Source organism: Cydia amplana, chromosome 19 (genome assembly GCF_948474715.1).
Source record: "Cydia amplana chromosome 19, ilCydAmpl1.1, whole genome shotgun sequence".
Taxonomy (NCBI): Eukaryota; Metazoa; Arthropoda; class Insecta; order Lepidoptera; family Tortricidae; genus Cydia; species Cydia amplana.
Window position 1 is genome coordinate 1,792,699 of NC_086087.1, and position 25,801 is coordinate 1,818,499.

At 38.2% G+C, this 25,801-nt stretch overlaps 1 protein-coding gene across 1 annotated transcript; it reads left to right on the top strand.

Annotated features, from left to right (window-relative positions):
• Positions 1-104: 104 nt before the first annotated feature.
• LOC134657216 (two pore channel protein 1-like) lies at positions 105-25,481 on the top strand. Its single transcript, XM_063512780.1, has 18 exons — positions 105-258; positions 8,403-8,536; positions 10,553-10,717; positions 11,186-11,311; positions 12,114-12,294; positions 12,702-12,834; positions 13,308-13,407; positions 14,168-14,348; positions 15,029-15,117; positions 15,780-15,903; positions 16,359-16,499; positions 18,423-18,591; positions 19,047-19,217; positions 19,600-19,795; positions 20,654-20,759; positions 21,620-21,726; positions 24,090-24,198; positions 25,231-25,481. Exons 1-18 carry the CDS (start codon positions 156-158, stop codon positions 25,335-25,337), a joined length of 2,442 nt encoding a protein of 813 aa, XP_063368850.1. The 5' UTR covers positions 105-155; the 3' UTR covers positions 25,338-25,481.
• The last annotated feature ends 320 nt before the right edge of the window (positions 25,482-25,801 follow it).

A 25,801-nucleotide genomic window follows, 5' to 3' on the forward strand; every position in this document is an offset into this window, starting at 1 on the left:
TTTTATTAAAGTAATGAAATATAAACCACTTCTATTTTTATATAATTTTCTAAACATTGGGTTGATCAATTTCATTTTTTTTAGTTTTGTATTTGCTAGCAACCCTACTGAAAACGTCAAATTATTTGAAAAAAAAAAAAAATTAGTGATGAAAAATGGCTTCTTTGAGGAGCCCGTCTTCGCCGTCCGACGGCTATAAAAGGTTCAGTGACGATTTCGCAAACACCAGCATCAACAATTACGGCTCGAACGTCACAAGTAAACGAGAAGCTAAGATTTTACTATGCACTGTAGCCGCATAACCTATGTACGCTTTCCTTGTACTTACAATACATTTTTTTATGCATATTAACATTTGTTTTAATTTTCTACGCTTATTCTATGCCTAAACTCATAGATTTACTACAGTACCGCTACCCTTTCCGATCGATCAAGTGTTCCTGTAATACCTTAAATGGATAATGACGCAAATCTATGACTCATAGCCACCTAAACACTAACTTATGTATATTATAAACAATGCACATTAGTTGACCCAAATTCTTTTTTGCAGCGTTTAGTTTCTTGAAGAATCCTTCGCTAAGCTCTCGCATGGCTGTAGTCGCTTTTTGCATGCTCACAAACGTAACAAATGTATTAAATATAGTGTAAATTACAGTTTTAATTCATAAGTAAGTGTATAACCTTGCAAGTATTACAATAGGGGCAACTAGCGGTAGCTGAAGCCCCGATTACGCGTGTCTGTTGACCTCTAATATTATATCCAGTTAGATCTGACCTAGACTGCTTAGAGTCCTGCAAAAATCCAGACCAAATCAGAGAACCTAAGTAGTAGTAATAATATATTCCATGACTAGGTCTAGGTGGTTCAAAAAAATTGTTCTACTACCTGTGTCAAAGTGTTAAACCTACGAAATTCAAATGAGAGAGGAGGTATCTACTAGATTATATAAGTGAAATAATGAGCATTACCATCTCATAATCAGATCTGTCTCCCAGCATAGAACAATGAATACAACATGGTTTAAACCTGGTCAAATCATCAAAAACTAAAACAAGTTTGTTTTTACTGTTATTGGATTTGTTTATTGTTGTTTATTTATTACAAAATATATAAGCATTACAGTCCAAAGAAACTAATTCGCTTTTATACTAGGACTAATCATATATGTATATATACATTTAGATAAAATTAACCAAAAAATATTATAATAATACAATTGTCATAAAATTAGGGCTTGTGCCTGCTCGTTCACAACAGAGAGCTCTCCACTCTCGGTCAATCGGTCAAACAAGCTAGTTCAGTCGTTTAGTTCCTTTAGTTCAGTTCGGTCATTGAATTTGTTGAGAGCCGGGAATGAATAGGAATTGGTTTTACTCTTGATTTTGTCCCAATCTTTGGTAACTAAATAGAATTAAATTTGTACTATAATATATGATTAGGTTGATATTAAACATTAAATTAAATTAAATTCATTTATTTCAGGACCATCAGGGATTAGTGTTAGTACTTACGACTATGCCTTATAAAATATTGTTAGTATTATGCTCTATAACTATACAAATTAAAACACTATAAAGAAAATTAAAATACATAGAATAATATTTGATTTTCCTTCAAACTTTTCGGGATTTGGCATGTCACTTGATTCTTTCATCTCGTTCGCACTTGTGCCAGCGACATTGTGAAACGTTTCGTTCCGACCGTTTTCTGTTTCACTCAGCAAGCGCTCTCCAATCCCACTGAACTAAAGGACCTAAAGACCGATTAAGAGCGCGCAAAAAGATTTAGTTCCTTTCGGTCCTTCACGGGATTTCATTCTTAACAGTCTTTAGTTTGCGACCGACACAAGCCTACATAAAATCTAAAAAAATTACATGTCACAACAATAACAATGTATAAAACTTGACCAAAAAACTGTAGTTTAACGCATACTCATTATAACTGTGACACTAAACATTAGGTTTGCTTGGCATTTAAGAATGGGGTCAATTTTTCTAATGTCACAGACATTACTAATGACCTAATAATTAGAATAAAGGTTATCAAAAATAATTATACAATCATTAGATCTTCGAATATACTCCTCTATTTAAACTATTGTCCTTTTTAGGGTTCCGTACCTCAAAAGGAAAAAAACGGAACCCTTATAGGATCACTCATGCCTCTGTCCGACCATCCCCCCCTTTATCTCCGAAACTACTGCGTCTAAAATTTTGAAAAAAATACACAACATAGTTCTTTACCTATACATGACAGGAAAACCTATTGGAAATGTGCAGTCAAGCGTGAGTCGGACTTAATGTACGGAACCCTTGGAACGCGAGTCCGACTCGCACTTGGCCGGTTTTTTATACCACGTCGGTGGCAAACAAGCATACGGTCTGTCTGATGGTAAGCGATCTCTGTAGCCTATACCACGCCTGCAAGTCCAGAGATGTTACATGCACATTGCCAATCTTAACACTCCGCACCCTCGTTGAGCTCAGAGGGGCTACCGCGAACCACGTTCGACGTGTTGCCTCTCTGAAGCACTTGTAAAATCGTACCTACGTAAGGTTGCCCTCTGGCAGCACCAGCAGGAACACAACACTACAACCTTCTACTCCTTTATCTCAGTTATACTACATTCATATTTCCACACTCTTATCCTTATCAGGCGCAGCTGACATCTATTATCAGACAGCTGTACAGCACCTTTGGTTTTGTTTGGAATTTCATTGTCCAAACTTGAGCAACAAAATATTTGTTTTTTTAAAGTTTAATGTAAATATACACATCACTCAAAAATGTTAAAGGTACAAGGATTTATCAAGAGTGGAGGTTTTAAAATGACTACAATATGGGTAAACTTTTTTGGAATTTCGACTATGATGACATTACTGCAGACGCCGGGAAAGAAGGGCTTGCCGGGTGAGTAGGTATAGCCGGCCGACCGTAGGGAGGCCGGATAGTGATACGAAGCCGGCAAGACCTTTTCACGGCTAGGCATGTATAGTGCTTTTCTCAAATATGCAATGAAATAAAAAAATACATCACTCAAAAAAACAAATTTATAATCTTTATAATAAAAATCCAACTTCACAACAAAAGTTTTTTTAATTTTCCTTCCAATCCCGCCATAATTGTTTTTTTTTTACGGAAGTCGTCCGTATTTCGCGTGTGTAGTGTTTGAATAGACCTTATTAGGGCCATTATACACAATCTGATAATAAGAATCTCAATTTCTATAAATAAAATAAATGCAGAGGATTTTAAATATTGTCTATGGTCTCTGGTGACTTACGTATAGACAACATTTTAAATTTATTCATCAACACATTGAATCATACAGATTCGTATTCTTAATATCAGTACATTCGTGTATAACAGGCGTTAACACGGATATTTTGGTTCGATAACCATTCATTCACCAAAAATAATAAAAAAATATATATAATTCGGCTGTTTAGTCTGTTCATGGACACAGACCCCATGTTTACATTCATTTTACATTAGAATTTAAAAAAAAAATACTTCCCGGCCTAGGCCTTCAATTTCGTATGAAATTCCTTTACAGTTCTCTGGAGTTGCTCCGCCCTAAACGTGATACTTCGAAGCCTGATATAACGCCCGGAGCGACGACATTTCATTGCATGTTTGAGAAAAGGCATTTTACTATAGGTATTTTGCCCTGGTACCCGTTTTAAATAGGGCTCTGTAGACTTTGTAACTCTAGACTTTGGACGTCAAAGGTGCTTAACGAATATACAGAATCTTAAGAGGTCCAAAGTCTAGAGTTCACCACAGAGCCCTATAAACAGGTACCAGGTATAAAAGTACAGGTACAGGTACCAAGGCAAAATACCTATAGTACAGAATTATGATATTACGAATAAATAAATAAATTATATGTATTACGTAAAATTTGGTTAACTAGGTGCTAAGTTGTTTAAAGGATTAGGGTGATTGGTTAAATTGCAATAAAAATATCTGATAAACAGCAAAAACTTATAAGAAAGTGAATGAGGCCATCTCATTGTTTGTCTTAGTCAGCAAACATCGTAAAATGCGTCAACCCAAGTTTAAATTACGTAAGGCTTTTGATGTCATTCGGATTTTTTAGAATCACGTATTATGTAGGTACCTACTCGACTATGGCAAAGCAAAGAGAAAAGTTAGGTATTGGGTTTAGGAGCCTGTATGTATAATACTTACCGCTGTGGCGCAACGACCCGAAGTGGATCTTGGCCTCCGACACCAAAGACCGCCATGCTACTCTGTCCAGTCGACGGCGCCGAGTTCGCTAAGGTATTTCTGCACTTCGTCTCTCCAGCGGTACCTAGGGCGTCCAAAAAGTAGTAGTAGAAGTAGTAGGGGGTCTAAAAAAACGACGATCGATCGGTCGATATAAAATACTAGATAGGTCAATCTTTATGGAGTCAATGGAGTGTTCCTCCGTAACGACAAAGCTACAAACTTCCAGGCCAATTTTTACGAATGAGTTTTGAATCGGTTCACTACGTGACTATATATAACCGACTTCTAATAAAAATGGGAAAAGTCTAATTTCCAAATTTGTAAATAATATGGAACCTAAGGTTGTTGACCACTGCGCTTCCTCGAGGTGTGATTTTCCCTTATGATTCAGCGTTTGCAGTAGACATTAACTTTAAAATGTGACGATATTCGCGAGCCAAAGTATTTCTAAATAAAACAATGGCCAAAGTGAATTTGTCAGACCAAGTATTTTATTACTTTAGAGACAAGTGGTATCGATTGAAGTCATGTGAGTAATCATCATTGTGAAACTGTATTTCTTGATGTTTGATGCAGACTAAGTACATAAAGTTTGTCAAAGGACTGTCTCATTTCAAACATAGACAGAGAGGATCATACAATTTTTGCCTTACACTAGTACTAGCACCCAAAAGAAAAGGATGAGTATAGTTTTCCTGGTTCTTACTGACTGACAAATTGGTTTGACCAACTATACAAAAAGTGTCTTCTATTCGAACGAGCGAGCGAAGCGAAGTTCTTACATTCAACTTGGAGCACGCAGCTGGCTAGGGGCAGGTCCCGGCATTTCTATGTTTTTAAGCTGAACTATCAGAGGATAGTTTGATACACAATAACTTAAGTAAATTTGTTCTAATTTAAATGAAATTGGGTAAACGTGCAGTTGAGGGCATTGTATTTTAGTCATTAAATTATGAGCAGGCTCGATCAAGGGGTTATTGAGCTAGAAGAGCTTAGAAGGCTAAAAAGCTATTTGTGAGGAGTCTTGCTATTCTGGTCATCTTTTTAGCAAGAAAGTATGGTCGAGTTTGGTATCAAACGAAAGTGCTCGGCTTACACATTTATAATATAGTTTTTAAATTTACAATTTTAAAATAATAATGTAACATTTTGGCGAACCGCGAGTTCTCAGTTCGGGGCGAACTACTAGTAATATACTCGTATTAGGTCGAATAGGTATTTCCTTATAGTTTCGGAATTAAAAACTAGAAGTAAAATTGGCAGCAGTCGTAAACCTTTTGTATACAAGTTTCGCCACGTCCATTGCTATTGCTCAGCACAGCATGGAACAGCCTTGTCGATCCATCCTGACAATTGGGAAAATGCATCTCAAATCCCTCATTTATATACCTATTAATATGATTGTCTTTAGATAACTAAATAAACATTCAGTCTCATTTCGTTGTCTCTAATTGAGTTAACGCAAACGCAGAAATTCGCGGCATTGTGCGACCTCGCACAGTCGTCACGGCTATCGTTGAAAGCGATTCGTTTCAACTGTCGCCAGCTATTGTAATGTAATGCAATACAAATAGGGTAAAAAAATGGAAGTCGCCTCTAAAACGTAGTGGCCCGGGTATTCTCTTTGGTCACCTCTTTGATTATTCCACACGTGTCGAATGTTGATGACAGTTCTTCCAATGCCCATTTGGTTGGGCTTAATCACAGACTTTAAGTCTGTGGGCTTAATTTAATAGTAGGTACATTACGATACAAGTGCGAAAAGTAGGAAATTCGCAACGAGTGGCGATAAATTAAACCACGACCGAAGGGAGTGCTTTAAATCCACACGAGATTCTAATTACCTATTCGCATGTATTATATCGTACAACGTTTTACAGTAGTAAACCTTTTAAATTTTCGACATAGGCACGTAAAGTGCTAATTACTGCACTAGTCCGGTAAAGTAGCACCATATGAGCTGTAAAAAATAATTAATGTGCTAAAAACTTCCAAAAAAATCTTACGTGACACTTGTCCTGCCGACCAATTAAGTGTCCATTTTTCATTGCTCTTTAATGTACTAACAAGTCTAACAATATCAATGTAAATACATCAGTGTAAATTTAATCTTGCATTCCAAGCTTTTGCGCCTGGTCCTTTTGTAATGGATTGCCCAACAACGGTCGAAAAAAAATGTTTAAAAAAGAAATACGGGATTCTTTATAGGCGAAGCTTTTCACGCTTGTTTGCTGTTTACAAGGTTCCACCCCAAGGAGACAGATATTGCCTGCCTCAATCAATAAACCATCTCTCTTTTGCTCGTCCGCCAATTTCTTGATTACTGAAAGAACACCTATGTTATTATGCCCGTTACTCGTTTCCGTTTACCTAAATGTTTGTTAAATGTGTATAAGGATGCGAGGATGGTGAGTAATATATATAACGTCTGATTGCAAATTGTTGATATTATTTATAAGTAAACATTTGCCGAGTGTCAAGATCATTAGATAGTGAAGCAAGTAACTTCTTATCTCCTATTATGAGATCAGCAATGGAAAAGTGAACAGTGCTTATAATAAAATTAATTAGGTATTTATATATTTTATTGAAAATAATGATGAGATTCGATAAAATTTTGTATTCGTCAAAAAGTGCAGTTCCTGACACAGTGTATTCGAGTACGTTCTCTTACTTCTTAAGTAAGTTGTCTATTTATTTCCACTCTGACTGCCATCTGTCTATCTTAGCAGAATTTAGTTTTAACGAGTGATGTAATAAAGTGGGGTGATGTTTGGTACTTATTGGTGCGCACGTTTCTATTTGTTTCCTCACACACATTGGTGTAGTGTAGCGTAGTGAAGCTATTAGTTTGCTAAATTCTGATAGTGACTTTCAAACATTTTATTACCAATTTAAAAAAATAGGCTGGCTAACTTATGTGTTCTGTAGATTTTAAGTAATTAACTGATTTCACTCGAGTAATAACTCGAGGTTACCGATCTGCGTACCTACTAGAACAAAGTTTAAACATATTTACTTAGGAGTTTTATAACCGTAAAAAAACGAGCGAAACGTGAACTAAGTGGCTAAATATAGGGAAAACTATTAAACTAATGGCGTTATTAATAGGCGCGCTACAAGCCTCAATTAACTAATAATAATTTGTTTTAATTTGATTGTTAAGTATTATTTATAATTATTTATTGCAAATCCTATAATTACGTATTTGTAAGAAAGGAATAAAACATGAGAGAGAGAAAGAGACCGGTAAAGTTTTATAAATATTAACAAGCGAGATAGAGATTTCGAGGTCACTTTAGGTTCCTACATCCCGTACATCCAGCCGGAAAATGGCATGGTATCCATGAATTTACCCTATTGGACTTATGTGCTTATTGTGTCTTTTTTCTTTTACTTGTTTGTTTTATTTTGTTAGTGTGTTTTGCGACAATAAATGACTTTTTATTTATTTAATTTACGACTCACTGTACCTACTACCGCAAAAATGCGTCTATCAGATTTTTACGAATTTAGATTTGAGTCATTTGTCTGAGTAATATGTGTACTGTGGTCGCCGTGCGCCGGAGCGTATCAATCGGATGCGCATACGCACTTCACGGTTCGCACTCCGGTAGATCGCTGCGATATGGATAAAGAGAATCATATTCAATTACAAGGTAGGCTACATTTATTAATATAGGTGCTAATCTAATAGACGTTAATCCTTAATTATGAAAAGGTTACTGTTGGATCGTGACTTAGAACACGATTTTTGTTTACCTAATTAGGCAACTTTCATACCGCCGACGACAAGGGAATAGCGGCGAGCTAGTGTTTTATATTGCATTTTAGAACATTGCGATTAGGTAGGTACATTAAAATATTATAAGAGCCAACATTTCGATAAAGCCAACATGTCTAAGATTTTTAAATCGAAATTTTGTTATCTGCCTCTATCGCTGGAATATAAAAAATAAAAATATATGCAAGAGTGAGCATTTGGCCCTCAGTATAAGCTAGTGGTGTCCCCTACGCAGAGTTTTGCATAATATTCCCTATTACGTATTTCTTGGTATTTCCAAAACGAATCGAGCGATTGAGTTGCGATTTCCTGTGAGCTCAACAGATGGCGCTATATTTTAATTTTAGTGATAATAAGCGAGCAATACGATGTTTCCAGACACACGGACCGGCGATGGCGGCGGCGACGGCACCCTGGACATGGGCAGCCGCTCCTCGCTCCACACAGGACTGCACATGTCGGAGGACGAGCATTGGGAGATGAATTATCATGAGGCCGCCATTTATTTGGAGGTATAGTCAGAAATGTCCAGATGTCGTAAACCTTGTACAGCGTAGATTGTGTCACAAGGGAGCAAAATTACATACTTATTTATGGCGAGGGCGTACATTGAATCCTGAATGCTGGCGTAGCGAGGGATTCAATTATAGAATCCTAAGCGTAGTGAGGGATTAAAGTGTTAACGCCCAATGTGGAAATATTTTTGCTACCATGTGACTCATAGGTACCTACTGCTTTTCACATCACTCATGAGGAAATAAAACAGATAAATATATTAAATTGGTGTGAAAAAATTTAATTTAATAAACAACGTATTAAACTATAGTTCGTTTTTTGCATTAGAAAATTGTTATGTTCCAAAATATAATTTAACCTAAAAAAATGTACGTACTTATGCAAAAATAAAAAAAAAATATTTTCCTAGAACAGAAAAGTACCACTTTTATTTATTTTATTTTAGTTATTTATTACACAAAAGTTACAACTTTTTTGTTAAGGACAAAGCTCCACAAAACTACATTTGTTTGACTGTGGAGTCGCATTATTCTATACTTAAATAAATTTATGTTATAAGTAATAGGCTTACATTGGGAGTTATAATACTAGGTAATGTCATGAATACTCTATAGGGCAACACATTCCCCTATAGTGTATTCAAGAGATACATTTTAAGACTCTTTTTTAATCTAATTTTTTGGGTTCTTTTACTATGTCTGCGGGCAAAGTATTCAGTAAATAGGGTAACCGTTTCTTAAGTGTCCTATCGCCATAATAATTATACACCCTAGGTACTTCATATTTGCCCGCCGTTAATGCTCTGGTGTTATGACTATGTTTGACTAGATCCCTGTGTTCTTGGCTGCCATGACTGTTTATAGTTAACATATATTTAAGTTTTAATCCCACTGGTAAAATTTTACATAATTTAAATAATTGTCTGTAGTCAGTTTTGCAACTGTGTTTTATCTTTTTATTAACTAGTAGTTTTAGAAAACGGATTTGTAACAATTCTAATTTATCTATGTTAGTTTTAAACGTGAGGCCATAGCAGTCAAGTCCATAACTAATAATAGACTCTACTAAACAAGTATAAATACATTTCAACGTGCTAACAGGAACTTTAAAACTAAGATGGTAAAATATGCTTAAAAGTATTCTTAATTTATTACAAATGAAATCTACATGAGTTGTCCAGGAGAAGTTTTCGTCGATTTTCATGCCAAGATACGTAAAACTGATAACTCTTTCTATGGGCTGGCATTTACAAGTTACGGAATCAATACTATGTATACAATGGAAACTATGTGTGAAAATGGACGGGATATCGTTTTTAGGTACTAAGTATGGAGAATGTATTAGCATAAGTTTTGTCTTATCGGCATTTAATACGATTCCATTATCATGAGACCACTTGACAACGGCATCGACGTCCTCCTGTACAAGCCTGCAGGTCTGCTCGAGGTCGGTGCCGGCGCGCAGCACGCACAGGTCGTCCGCGAACATGTGCGCGGAGCAGTGGCGCAGCACGCCGCACAGGCTGTTCACGTGCATCAGGTAACAGAGGGGCCCGCAGCCCGAGCCCTGCGGCACTCCGCAGCGGACGGCCTGCTCGTCACTGAGCGCCGACCCGACCTTCACGCGGAAGGACCGCATGGTGAGGTAGTCGCGGAACCATTGGTTCAGCGGCCGCCCCACCCCGCACTCCTCCATAGCTTTCAGCAAGGTATCGGTCTCTAGGGTATCAAATGCCTTTTTAAAATCAAAAAAGATAGCTACCACAAACTGTTTCTCTGCTAAGTAATTGTTAATCTCATCTGTAAAGGCAGATAATAGAGTATTCGTACTTCTCTGTTTTTGGAATCCATGCTGACGACTTTGATCCCTCCTAGCAGGGAAGAAAAGTGCCACTGATCCCTCCTAGCGGGGAAGAAAAAGCCCTTTTTCGAATAGGTGATGTGATAAGATTTTTCCATATCATTGCTCCTAATGTGTAAAATGTAACCACCAACTAACGTGTCTCGTTCCAGGAAGGCCTGAACAACGAGAAGTTCGATTCCCACCCATCCAGCCCTGAGGAGCTGCCAGCTTACCTGCGGGTCCACAACCCTTGGTACCATGGGCTGGACCTGCTGGCTTCCCTGGTCTTAATCCTGCTAGCGTTTACTGAAGACCCTGCGGTACCAGCTTTTGAGGTAAATTAGCATTCAATCCACTTGTGCCCCCTAAAAAGACCAGAATAATACCACCCCGAGTCCAGAAACACTGTACCATGAACTGTACATAGTAGCACATGCCCTTGTGTCTAAGATTGACCATAGACTATAATCCATTGGATTTAGATCAGGCGAGTAGGGTGGCCACTCTTGTAACTTATGAATCCGAGAAAATTAGCAGTGGTAAGATAATTTTCCCGGATTCATAAGTTCAAAGAGTGGCCACCCTACTCGCCTGATCTATATCCAATTGATTATAGTTTGTGGTCAATCTTAGACAATAGGGCCTGTGCTACTAAACACAAAAGTGTAAACGCTCTAAAAGCAACACTTATCAAAGAATGAGAAAAAATATCCTTGGAGGAGCTGGAGGAGTGCGCATCAGTTAACTTCTTTGGAGGTTAAGAAACTCTCGTTATAACCTACAATTTAAAATCTTTTTTGCAGTTGCCAGTATGGGCCCACGGCACGATAGAACTGTTGGCCCTGACAGTGATCGGCGTGGAACTTCACCTGAAGCTGAAATGGATCGGATGGAGCACCATCCTCAAACACAAGAGGACCATGATCAAGGTAGAGTATGTCATGTCCCCCATAACCTAGCGCCTGGATCCCCGTATACTTGGGCGTTTTTTTTTTGTTGTCCCTTACACTATTTTTTCAAATTTGGGATTTTTTATGTTATTTCTACTCAGAATCACGAGCTCTTTCTATCCTAATAGGAGAAAAAAAAGTGTCCCAAAATTTCCATACATTTTTCGATCTTTCCATTCATTCCGCTACCGCCATACAAAGTCTATGAGAAATGGTGACGTAATGGAAATAAAAACCTTAGGACACTTTTTTTCTCCTATTAGGATAGAAAGAGCTCGTGATTCTGAGTAGAAATAACAAAAAATCCCAAATTTGAAAAAAAACGTGTAGGGGGCAACAAAAAAAAACGCCCACTTGCGTTTATTTTGCGCTTCCTTTGTGGTGATCCTAAAGGAGCCCAAAACCAAAAATGTTAACTTTCAGATACATAGTGTAAATTTCAATTCGATAGCGTAACGTGACGTAGGTACCGTAAAAGTATAAAACTTTGCCCTATCATCACTGTTTCCACCACGTCACAGTTCAGTAAAAGCGAAATAACTTAAAAGTAGTTACAGATACACTACTTTTACGGTACGCGTTTGCGTTAATAAGTGTCATTTCGTATGGGATTTTGAGTGTCCAAAACGTCCCGCTTGACGCGCTGTTCAAAATCCCATACAAAAATAGACATAACGCAAACGCGACCGCTCGTCATGCTATCGAATGAAATGTACACTAAGAAAGGATTCCTCTTTTGTGTTTTTCGGCGTACTATAATTATTTTTTTTGTCTTTTTCAGGGCGTAACCCTACTAATAATGGTCCTGGAAGCAGTAGTAGTGCTGTGCAGACAATCATCTCACTTCCGAGTGACCAGAGCCCTGCGGCCCATCTTTCTGGTTGACACGCGGCATTGTGGCGGCGTCAGGCGGTTTATAAGACAGATCCTGCAGAGTTTGCCGCCCATTTTAGACATGTTAGGTAAGTTGTTTTACTTATGTACCTTTCTAGTACAGGGCTAGTACTAGTACAGTCACGCTCCGTGATAGTTACGTCATTTAGGGTTCTAACTAGATTGGACATTCCATAGCGTAAGTATGGAACAACCAATTTAGCTAGAATCCTAAACGGCGTAACAATCCCGTGTGGTGACTGTACATGTATATTTGCTGGCTCAGATCCGCCATTTTTAATAGTATCACTAGTTTATTGTAACTACTTCAACCAATACTTGTGTCGTTTTCAAGCAAAAGGTACCACATTGTCGCTAGCCATAAGGACGCTCTGACAGATTATTCGTATAAAGATACAAGCAAATTTCGTCCTTACGGTAAGCGACAAACTAGTACCTTTTACTTGAAACTCACATTTATCTCGATTATTTACAGGGCTCCTAATGTTTTTCGTGGCCACGTACTCTCTGCTGGGCTACTACCTGTTTTCGGAACACCTCGACAATGGTCACTTTTCCACCATCAGTGATTCGTTCGTCAGCATGTTTGTGCTGCTCACCACCGCCAAGTGAGTAAAGTTACCTACTATCATTGTCAGATCTTCCTAAATTAGTAATAGCGCTTTTTTATACACAAAACATACCTATATAAGAATTAAAAATAAGAAGAAAGGTTAACTTAACCTTTAACACATTCAGTGCCAGCGTAGCCAATAACACGGGAAAAACCGTATGTAGCGAAAAGCGCCTACGAACAGTGAACTCACAGTGTTAAGCAAATAAGTGCACAAATATTGTAAGAGTTAAGTTATTATAGTAACACTCTTACTTAACTGACTGTCAGTATCAGTAGGTAGATATAAAGAAGGTCAAATCAATATCTAGGTATCTGGGTTTCCTGGCTAAATTAGTATTCATTATCAAACAATATTATTTTACTTAACAAATATTTATTAAATGTTATTCAGTTCAGCACAATGTCGTACTGTGGCTTTCAAACGTGCATCAAACACTACCCTAATTTTTGTTGTCTTGTGTACAGCTTCCCGGACGTGATGATGCCGTCATACGCCAAGTCCAAGTGGTACGCGGTGTTCTTCATCTTGTATATCATCACCGTGCTCTACGTGCTCATGAATTTGGTAAGTTTAGATTACATACGTATTTAACATAATGACAGGTTAACCTTAACACCAACTAATGTATCGAGGAACCTGATTTTCTCAATTGACCGAAAATAAAATCGTCTAAATTTGAGCTGAATACTCTTTTTTTACCCAACTACGGAAAAGACAAAAGGAACGTATGGTTTTGGCAATTAACGCATTATCTTTGTATTTATGTACACAGGAAAGTTAATCATCTTAAACGACTTTCAAAGTAGTTTAAAAGTAGATCGTCATCGTTAAATAATAGCGGCGATATATAAGTTTTTAATGAGGTTTAGAGTCGGTCCAATAAAAAAACTCTCTCCTCTTCTCTGAATGTCTTTGTGTTGTCAAAATTAGTGTGAGTTAGCTCAGACTTATGTACTTAATAAAGATCTAAACTAAAAACTAAACTTGTTTAGCGAAATGATAAAACTAGTTGACTTTTTAAGTTCGTTTCGTCAATTTACTATCGTGGTTAGGGATTTTGTCAAATTCCTAAACAAATCTAGTGAAATGAAAAAGCGTTTCGCGTTTATTGGCCGATTTTGTCTTTTCACTAAACAGAGTCAGTGATTTGGTCAAATGACTGAATTTTTCTAGGGAAATGATGATATGGATTCGCCATTTTAACATCCTGCATGATTTGATCATATCCCTTAGAGATTTGTTCAAATCTCTGTTTTGATCATTTCCCTGCGACATATAAATATGTACAAGAGATAGAATCATCAGTATAGTGTCATTATTTCAGATGTTAGCCGTAGTATACGAGACGTTCACCCGCATCGAGCGCGAGAAGTGCCGCGCGTTGCTCCTGCACCGGCGCCGCGCCGCGCGCCACGCGTTCCGCCTGCTCGTGTCGCGCCGCGCGCCCGACGCGGTGCGCCTGCGCCACTTCGCCGGCCTCATGCGGCACTACGCACCGCACTACAGTACGTCACACTCACACTCTAATCAAACCGTACAACCAACAAAACGATTTGGTAAGGATGGTTAGGGAATGGAATGCGCTCCCGTCATCGGTATTCCCTGAGAAATATGACCTCGGTCTCTTTAAAAGTAAGAGTGAATAGGCTATTACTGAACCGGTGAGCTCCATCTTAGGCTCTGTTTTCACTTGCCATCAGGTGTGACTAGAGCCAATCGCCGATTAGTTTATTATTATAAAAAAAAACCTAGGAGACCAAAATCTATCAATAGGAAATACTTAGTACTGTACAAACCGTTGGGTAATATTAGGTACTCGAACCACGAATTACTCGTAAGATTGCCAGTGTAAGGTCCGTGGCATTATTCCCGCCTTTTTTATGCGTTATGTGCAGGTGCAGTGGATAGTTATTTCCATCGTTTTTTCACTGAAAAGTACGAACATGTCTTGCTGTTTCAGTCAATCTTGGTACAAAAAGTATTGAGGTTGACGAAGTAGCATAACAAATACGAAAGTTTCCGAGAAAATACGATGGAAAACAATCATGGACTACATCTGTAAACGGTGTCATATGCCTTGTAACTGGATTGCCAATCCTAGATACCGCATAATATACGGGATCGTAGAGCGCCATCAGATAAAGTGTGAATTTTTCTTTATTTATGGTTTTGTGTTTGTTCGCAGGCGGGCTGGACGTGTACCTAATGTTTAAGCAGCTTAATCAATCCGGGACCGGAGGTCTCTCTCGCTCTGAGTTCGCTAATCTATATGAGGTGAGTAAAAATTGTAAAAAAGTATTTCGAAAGAAGTACAATTTTTTTTCTCGAACCTGCGTGGAAATGCAAAATATTTTTTCTGCGCGCATAAGCAAGTAAATACTACATTATCTAGCTAGAGCGCAAAACATGTAACTTTCAAATTACTATTCCGTTTTAGTTTACATTTATATGCAATTTCACAAAATTTGAGAATACATACTTCAGCCGAACTAGGAATTATTTAATCTTTATAAAAATATCACCCCTGTGCTGGCAATTCCCTATTTCCCGGCTTTTGTAATAGTAATGTATAGTTTGTAGCTTTCTAATAGACCCCGAAGGCTAATCCTATTGTCTATTGTTAAGTAAAACCGCTCGTGCCACGTGCCACAACCACCTGCATAAAAAATCGGTACTTCGGTTACTGAGTGCCGGCGAGCCGAACGCTACAGAACCAGTCTAAAATGTGTCATCGAGATGCGTAACAGAGGCGCGTTATCGGAGAGCGCACCTACACTGGTTTTTTGAGCGTTGGACTAGCCCGCGCTCAGGTGCCAAATAGAATAATTAGGACCCTTTTTTGCAGGTAAGTAGCACGTGCGGTTTTACTGAACAATAGACAATAGGATAAGCCTTCGGGCTCTACTAGAAAGCTACAAACTATACTTGTTGTGTAGGTGTTCGCGCTGCGCTGGGCGCCGCAGACGGCGCGCGCGCCGTGGTACGCGGAGTCGTGGCTCGAGCCGTGCGCGCGCGCCGCCAGCCAGCTGGTGCACCAGCCTTACTTCGAGTACATCATCTGTGAGTACCTACATACAAGTTTTTCTTGCAATAAAGTTTGTTCGATTCCCCAAACAAAGTTTGAAACGCCAGATTGGTTGTATAGGGTATTTGGATACTAGTCAAATCAATTTCTTTTTTCGAAATGTCAACGATTTTGCTACTATGGAATTTATATGAAACACTAGCATGTGACGTCACAATCAAATCACCTACTCTTTAGAGTTTTATACGGGGTTTAAAATATAAATTGTGTCTAAAAATAACTGCTGTCTAAGTTTCTCTATCTTCTGGTGCTTTATTTTATTTCATGCATGGTGTAAAATAATTTATTTTAATTACAGTCAAATACCTTATTACGTAGTTGGTTTACCAGACTATATCTGGTAACACAATATTTGATTAAGGCCATGTTAAGGCGAAGGTTACCAAATTCTATTATTGATGATTTTATGTTGCATTATTAATATTTTCAGACGCACTAATAGTAGGCAACGGCGTGGCTATGATACTACGGGTATTAGAAGCCGGCGCGGGCACGGACCCCAACCTGCCGGGCTTGCAACACAGCGCGCGGTTACTCTGTGCCTCCTGGGATACCTGGCTATTCCTTTCGCGTAAGTCCTTGCGAATTGTATTTGTGTGAATATAGTTTATGCTAGTGTTTGATAATTTTGTCGTGTGCGTGTGTAGCAACGCATGCAAAAAATGCATTAGTGTTTACATTATTTGTGTGCGTTCCTCGCCCCCCGCGCCGAAAACGGCAGAATTTTTCACATAGAAATTAGTGCGAGTCACCACTCCATATTGGATTATTCCTCCGAGTTTACGGCTTAGTTGTATTTTATAATTATTGATGTGTTTTTTTGCTGTATGTAAATTCCATATTGACGTGTAAAAGTGCCCTTGTGGCCTATTTGCTGAATAAATGTTGATATTTGATATTTGATAATTCTACTTTTATATAAACTAAAACCGTACAACGGGTCGAATCTCTATTGTTTCCCAAATAGTTTTAAGTCGTAATGTTTTGTTTGCCCGCATTTTCGTTAGTGCATTCATTGGGTTCAGAAACGCGTCACTTTTCAGGATTGCCATAAAACATACCTAACCTAAACCTATCTATAGGATAACCTTACGAAAATCCTGAAAAGTTAACGGTTTCTGTTTTAGGACTAATGATAATGTGATAAACAATACATTATGACTTAAAACTTTATGGGAAACAACACTACCAATTGTTGTACTGTAAGGTTCCATAAAAAAATGCTCCAAAAGTAGTAATAATAGACAATAGTTATTTGTACAACAAGTGATCAAAGTTTGATATTTCTTCGAGTGCTTATTTTGAGTCCCGTGCAAGCGAAAGATTCTATAATAGATTCACGAGCGTAGCGAGTGAATCTAATTTAGAATCTTGAGCGTAGTAAGGGACTCAAAAGCGCACGAGATGTAAATAACTTTGATCTCGTGTAGTACACAACATTTTTCACCTCAGCGCAGTGAGAACATACCTATTAGACAACTTGAAAAATGTAATCCTTCTTCATCACTTAATACCTGCACTCATGTTTTCTTAAGATATACAAACGATTAAGTTTAATTACCGCAATGGAACACAAAAACAAAACGTAATAATAAATTCCAGTAAAATAATATAGAAATAACAAACATTAACTGACACTTCAATTGCCAACTTTGACAACAAAAAAAATCTTTGTAAGATACGGTCCGAATTGCGGATACGTACTATTTGTCAACTATGGTAGAAATTCTTAAAAGTAAAATAATTAATTTTGCGTGATGATCTGTGTATTTTTTGAGTTCGTTATTTTAATTGTACAATAAAATACCTAAAATATAGTATTTTATCAGGTTTTATGAAATCTTAAACTTTATTTTTATTTATTAATTATTAAGAATTCATACTCGTACGTGGTTTGGAACGATGCGGTCTGAAGTTTTTCGGGGGTCTATTATAAACCGTGAATATACCGTTGAATGTCGTTTTAACTTTTTTTTGTCTGTTTCTTTGCTAACAGTGTGAAAGGGACAGAGATAATAGAACCCAAGTATTTCGAACTTTTATTAGACCCCGCATGTTGAAATGACATTTGACAATAAAGGTCACTTGAATGTCATTTTGTCTCACTCAGTGAGCAAAATCGCATTTTGCTCACTGTTTTTAAGAATCAAAGTACCCTTGTTCGAGCTGCTGAGGTGAAAAAATAAATTCATGCTAATGCTCTGTTTTGTTTTGTCCGTTTTATTCTAATATTTACGAGGTAATTTTGAGCGAGACCTGCTTTTTTGCGAATGAAAATTAATGTATTTGAAAGAACCTAACATAATTCAACATGTGATATAGTACTGGCGAAGTCGGTAGGATCGGAATTTCGCTCTGTACAATTAACTTAAGTTGGTGTCTTATTTCAGTAAATAATTCCTGAATTGCCTTCTTACTCAAATTCGTAGAATCTAAGCGATAAATCAGAGTAAGAACACGCATCATGTTTAAAAAAAATATTGTGTTTCCACAGTATTCTTGATAGAAGCAGCCCTCCGTATGATGGCTTCCGGCGCGGCGGCGTACCTAGAGAGCGGATGGAATGTGTTCGATCTCAGCGTGACCTTACTAGCTCTTATGGGGGCTGTCATGCTCACTATAGCGCCCAAACTGTATATCGTCGTCATATTCAGACCTTTAAGGTAAGGATTGTTACTAAGGCCCACTGCCCTACACGTCACACTTGACGAAACCATGAAAGCATATTATAATATAGATCTAGCACCCCAGAAACCACTAAATTACTCTTAATCGTCTATCTGGTAGACATGAAAATCGTCATGAAGTCATGATAGATTCTAACATGACGTCTTTTGCGAAAAATTCACGGACAGCATCTTAAAATACAAAACAGACTTCATTTTTAAAATCTACACGCACAAGAACCTAGAAAACGACTACCACATCAATTTTCAAGTAAAAGTATGTCCGCTATGTCATTGTTATGATTGTATTTTCGTTGTTTTCTTATTTTAATTACTTTACGCACTTTTTTCTCAACTATCTAATAAATCAAATATTATATTAAAATCCTTACATGTGTGGAATTTTGTTTGCCAAATGATTGTTTAATTATAATACTCCTTTCTACTTTCAGGCTAATGCGTCTGTACAAGTTAAAGAAGCGTTACCGCGACGTATTCGGCACACTCGTGCTACTGTCACCTCTCATGTCGTCAGCGGGCTGCGTGATGCTGGTCATGTATTATTTCTTCGCCATAGTCGGTATGGAACTCTTCGCGGGGTTAGACTTGAAGAACTGCTGCGTGTAAGTTTCACTACTAGACGTTAGATGGCATTAGCATGTGCTTAAGGCTTCGTCACACAGGCGCGTTTTCCGGGCGGGGCCTGAGCGTTTTATATGTAAAAGCGGCGCGCCCCGCTCACGAAGCTCACGTGCCTGTGTGACGGAACCTTTAGAAGTATACGATTTGATAAATAGATGGCACCTCTTCAGCGCTTCCAAACTAACTAACAAACTAAACAAGCCTGGGGTTCGTGTTGGCAAGGGTTGATACTAGGTTTTGCTACTTCACGATAGGTGGCGCCAAAGTAATTTTACTATTTTAAGTTGTGAAGTCATCGCCGTGTTATTTGGAATTTTTTCCATTTTTGCGTTTAAAAATGACTAGATTTTTTTTAAATTACAGAAACACAACAGTAGAAGACTTCTACAAATACTCTGAGAACAGTTCAACAGCTCTCGGCTACTACTACCTCAACAACTTCGAGAACCTCATCACGAGCGGCGTGTCTCTGTTCGAGCTGACAGTTGTCAACAACTGGTTCATACTTATGAATGCGTACGCGACGGTCGCGGGCCAGTTTAGCAGGATTTATTTTATGGTAAGCTTTCGTTTTGTTAGTTCAGCCGCTGAGCGATAGATGGCGCTTTCGTTTCCAAACGCTACTCTTTTGATTGTAGATGAAGATGAGTTTTATATTTGATTGACAACTGCTTTATATCTCTACTATCTATTATCTCCTATTATTACTCGGTGCATTGGCACATACTGTTATGCCGTGTAAATGTATTTAATAAAATAAATAAATAAATCTATGACTAAAATCACTTATTTAAAAGTTAGTGTTGGTACATACCTACTACTACGTGATACCGGTAGAATGCTCCTGTAACTAAAATCGTTAACTGCTTTCTGGATTCAGCAGGTTTATGAATCTGAGGGTCTTTAACCTCGTTTAACTTTCTGTGACTAATAAGCTGATCTAGATGTTATATAGGTACTAAAATAAAAAAAGTGACCAAGTGGTTCAGTAGCGGAGGCCGGATTCGAACCGGCGACTTCACTCTTTCACGGCTCACGCCCTGGACCTCTAGGTTACCCCATTACGGACCTCCGTAATCACTACATAGTATAAAACAAAGTCGCTTCCCTATCTGTCTGTCGGTATGTATGCTTATATCTTTAAAACTACGCAACGGATTTTGATGCGGTTTTTTTAAAAGAGAAAGAGTGATTCAAGAGGATGGCTTATGTATAATTTGTTAACCCGTGCGAAGCCGGGGCGGGTCGCTAGTATTTAATAAAATAACTTGATTTGTTCCTTGTAACTTTTTGTCTGTGCTAAAGTTGACGTGATCTATTGTTACCAGTATTGTTACTCAACAGATATAACTACTTACCAGTAGATGGCGCTGAATACAGTACAAGTTTACTTTACATCATTACTGACTTGTTCTAGGTGTTCTACTTGTTCACGATGGTGGTGCTGACCATCGTGGTGGCGAGCGTGCTGGAGGCCTTCCGGTTCCGGATACAGTACAAGCGCTCTACTACCAAGAGGGACGGTAAGTTAACTACAACCGCATAGACACCAATTTGAAAAAAAAAATGCTATTCACAAATGGGGTTGGCCGGTCGAAGTATTTAGCAGATGGTGCCAGCATAGCTTGCCCTGTCATTCCCTAGAATTGTGTCAAATTTTTGTTTTTAGGGTTCCGTACCCAAAGGGTAAAAACGGGACCCTATTACTAAGACTCCGCTGTCCGTCCGTCCGTCCGTCTGTCACCAGGCTGTATCTCACGAACCGTGATAGCTAGACAGTTGAAATTTTCACAGATGATGTATTTCTGTTGCCGCTATAACAAAAAATACTAAAAACAGAATAAAATAAAGATTTAAGTGGGGCTCCCATACAACAAAGGTGATTTTTGACCGAAGTTAAGCAACGTCGGGCGGGGTCAGTACTTGGATGGGTGACCGTTTTTTTGCTTGTTTTGCTCTATTTTTTGTTGATGGTGCGGAACCCTCCGTGCACGAGTCCGACTCGCACTTGGCCGGTTTTTTTTATGCCCTGGATGCCAGCCCTTTAAGTCAAATCTCATAGAAAAAGGGGCAAGCTATGGTGACGCCATCTATGCAAACCTTTGACAGTTGCCAACCCCATTGCGAACGTCGAACTACCCATTACGTAAGACGGTTTAGGGGGGGAGGGGGTCGAACATATCTTATTTTTTCTTACAACGGGGTAGAAGGGGGTTTTCATAGTTCTTACGGTGGTAAAATCATAAAGACGCAGTTTTTTTTTTAATTTCGATGAAATTATGACTTTATATAACACTTTCACACTCTATCGGCTGATCTAGCCTAACTAGCGGCGTTTCAGGTGCCTTTTTATCATGCTGTAAGCTTTATTTTCTGTGTGCAGAGGAAAAGTTACTCCACGAAGAAGTCCACACGAGTTGGGAGGAGGCCACAAGACTCGGCGCCGGCGGGGAGCTGGCCGACGAACTGCGGCCTTTCCTGCCTGCCGGGGTAACTACTATTAGTTCGTTTTTAGGGTTCCGTACCCAAAGGGTAAAAACGGGACCCTATTACTAAGACTCCGCTGTCCGTCCGTCCGTCTGTCACCAGGCTGTATCTCACGAACCGTGATAGCTAGACAGTTGAAATTTTCATAGATGATGTATTTCTGTTGCCGCTATAACAACAAATACAAACAACAGAATAAAATAAAGATTTAAGTGGGGCTCCCATACAACAAACGTGATTTTTGACCGAAGTTAAGCAACGTCGGGCGGGGTCAGTACTTGGATGGGTGACCGTTTTTTGCTTGTTTTGCTCTATTTTTTGTTGATGGTGCGGAACCCTCCGTGCGCGAGTCCGACTCGCACTTGGCCGGTTTTTTTTTAGCATTAGAAAGAACTTGAAAGAAGGTAAGCGATCTTGACATGTTTTTTAATTGAAAAACGCTTTTTAAAAATCAGTAACTATTACTTATGAAAGCAGAAGAATATAAATGATCGTATTAGATTCATAATTGTTACATATTTGCCGTAACTTATTTTTAAAATGTGCTTTTCAATTAAAAGACACATCAAGATTGTTTACCTTATTTCTAATGCTAAAAAAACGAACTATAGAGTCTGTTCGGAAAGAGAAGAGTCGTGGAATGTATTGGGCCCCATACATTCCACGACTCTTCTCTTTCCGCACAGACTCTATTAATTTCTGACTAGCCCAAACGAATCCTGACTTACTTTCAAGCTGTACCAAAATTATGGTCTTCAATTTACAACCTAACGCTGAAACGTACGAAACTATCGACACCGTCAAGACGGCCGTCATGCAAATGGCGGCACCGCTTTTTGACGTTACGGTGTCAATCGCCGCCCTCTAGGAAACCGCGCCATTTGGTTTAAAGTGGTAACACACTATCGCACCGCACCACGACCTTGGTGCGCCGCAACCATAAGTGAGAGCGAGAAAAAGATATCTCTTTCTCGCTCTCACCTTATGGGTGCGATGCATGTTACGGCTTTTACATAGACAACGTTCTAGTGACGTCATTCACCGCTATATTACGGCCGCGATATGACGGCACCGCTTTCCTAGGAAACCAGAACTTTATTCACATGTCTGTATACGACTGGTGTCGTCATTGATATAGTATAAAGAACTGGATACCCAATCAGCCGCCAAAAATGGCCCCACAAAAGTGATGTCAAAACAGATCATGCATTACTTTTTCGTTTAGTCTTGTTTGAAACGCTCAAATGTGAAGTTGTCAATAATTACGAAATGTGCCGTTAAAATATGTAAAAATAACAATGATAAAACAAGGAAAAAGGATGGAATGTATTTCTTTCGGTAGTTCTTTGGATAGCATTACTTAATTTATGTAATCTGGTGGTAATTTTATGGTTTTGAATAAATTAATTTGTTAGTACCAAAGAAGGGATGTTAAGGAACAAAAATCTAATGAGTCGATGTGAGGTCAATATTTTTTTATATTTTTATATGGAATTCATAAGAAATAATATTATGTTTAAATTCAAGATTTCCAAGAAAACCTATGCGACGTGCAAAGTGGACTGCTATTTAATTATAGCAAGAGATAGGGGTGATGCAGTTTTAAACAAGGCAAAACGGCACTTGTGTGTTCGGCCCATTTCCCTGTTTCCGACATATACACCACCAATAAGGGCTTATATCGACTAACTGTAAATGCTAAACCTGTCGGAACACAGTGACAACCACAGGATTTTTTTTTATAAAGTATAGGTAGACTAGACTTTATAAAAAAAATCCAATCAGTATCTAAATGTCCCCGTGCACCCGCGCTATGAGTAAATGTAGATTTTAAATACACAGTTATTTAATAAGTAGAATTTATTTCAAGGAAATTAGTATTTAAAGACGTATACTTACGAATTAAAAATTTAATTTGTTTGAATTTGAACCACGAATTAATTTTATTTGAGCTCCCGATTAAATTAAATTTGTTTTATTTATTACTTCAATTGGTTTTCCTGTACAGTAATACATATTAAAGTGTACCAAAGTGACTCCATTCGTTCATTATTCTCGTTTGACGTTGTTTGACGTAAATACGTTACGTTTAGTGCCATCGGACTAAATTTTTTAACAGTGTTGGTACTTATGTTTGCAAATTTGACACTTAATGCTTACGACATTAAGCTCTTTTCTGTACGAAACATTTATCTTGACTCAAAATTTACGTAAGCGTTTTTATCATCAATGCAAATGGTGCGAAACGTCATTGGGATCCACATTTCTTGACGTTTTTGTTCTGCTTTGTGTGTCTATTTCTTTTATATTAAGTCAGTGGGTGTTGTAATGTCTCCGCAACGTAATGCACTTGTTTTGTTTTGCAGACGGAGGTAACATTCATCGGGTCCCGGCCTCGCACGAAAGAGGTGCTTCAGCGGCGCATGTACCACCAAGATATACAGAAGTGGCTCGCTGAAGAGGATGATAACGAAGGTAAATACATGATTATAGTTTGTCAAAGGGCTGTCTCATTTCAAACATAGACAGAGAGAATCATACTATACTAGCACCCAAACGAAAAGGATGAGTATAGTTATTTTTGTTCTTATTTACTGATAAATTGGTTTGACCAACTATATGTACATGATTATTAAACTTCAAGTTTGTTGGCTACACAAGCTTGTGGGTCAAAATTCCACGTTGTCTTGTTTCTGACCACTCTGTCACGCTTCTATTTTTGTCTTTTATCAAATAAATAAATAAAAGTTGAGTGCTATTGCATGTCTTTCTAGCTGCAGATTATAATTCTCTTGAGAAAAATTTAAACTAAATTTCACTCATACAAAAAGCTCCACTCCGTCACATTTTTGGGGACAAAACACAAGGCAACGAAGATAATGTTGAGCCTTGTACTAATTAATGTGCCTATGAAGCAGATGGTTCTTCTGGAACCCAATCCCTGATTAAAATCTTTGTGTGATATTGATATGCATTGATTCGCTTGACTTATATTTTTTTATGTAAACATTTTATTACACGCCTTATTAAATTTACGGTAGGATTAGGGCGCTTAAGCTTTGGTTTCCTCCGATAGCGGTGGCGTCATATAGCGACCGTCTCCATACAAATACTACGACATCCATATTTAGCAGTATTATTTAGTATGGAGACGGCCGCTATATGACGGCACCGCTATCCTAGGAAAACCGATCTTTAGAGTAACAACGTCTTTATTTATTTAATTTTGAAGAGTTGTATCCATTTGTTTAGATTCTTTTAGAATATTAAGAAACTATAGCAGAATGTATTATTGAATAATTTTACAGTTTAGGCTCACTTGTTTAGTCAAAAAAAAAATTACCCGTATAATTATTCAATGTTAGTATGTCTCACAACAGTTTAAATTCGAGAATATATTATGTGAATTTTTATAACAGCTACATACTCAACAATACAGCTTTCAATTTATTAGACCTGAACTATTATGCAATTACTGCTTTTATAAAAAAAAAAACTTTTTCTCAGTCCCACCGTCAACAACTCTAACCTCAAACGACCCCCTGGCCCCGCCCCTCATCCAGCAACCGGAAGCGGAAACCAACCACCAGCTCCGACCAGGCTACCAGTTGTAGAACCTACTCATCTACATCCTGTACTATAGGCTAGAGGCGCTGTGGGGTGTGGTGCGCGCCTTATGATCCGGCGTGGCGCGCTGGCTGAATGCTATGTTCCGATGCCATTTGTGAAAAAAAAAAACATAAGGTTTGTCTACGATTTTAAGGGCAACCGCAGACATTTTTAAATTACCGATCTATCGTAACGGAAATCGGATAGATATAGCTGGTCATGCAAATCTTGTCAGTAAAAAAAGCCGCGTAATTCAAATTTTCTATGGGACGAAATCCCTTCGCGCCTACATTTTTCAAGTTTGCCGCCTTTTTCTACTGACAAGATCTGCTTGACCAAGTATATACTCTGGCATGGCGACCTTTTTATATAAAAAAGACGACAAATTTAAAACAATGTAGGCGCGAAGAGTTAACTTCCCACAGAAAATATAAATTTCGCGCCTTTTTCTACTGAGAAGTTGGGTGTG

Excerpts from the sequence above, each read along its gene's own strand:
- LOC134657216 (XM_063512780.1), top strand. The coding sequence starts at position 156 with ATGGCTTCTTTGAGGAGCCCGTCTTCGCCGTCCGACGGCTATAAAAGG. Across the intron at positions 12,835-13,307 it reads GTGCTGCTCACCACCGCCAA|CTTCCCGGACGTGATGATGC; the intron begins GTGAGTAAAGTT and ends TCTTGTGTACAG. Across the intron at positions 20,760-21,619 it reads CTCTACTACCAAGAGGGACG|AGGAAAAGTTACTCCACGAA; the intron begins GTAAGTTAACTA and ends TTCTGTGTGCAG.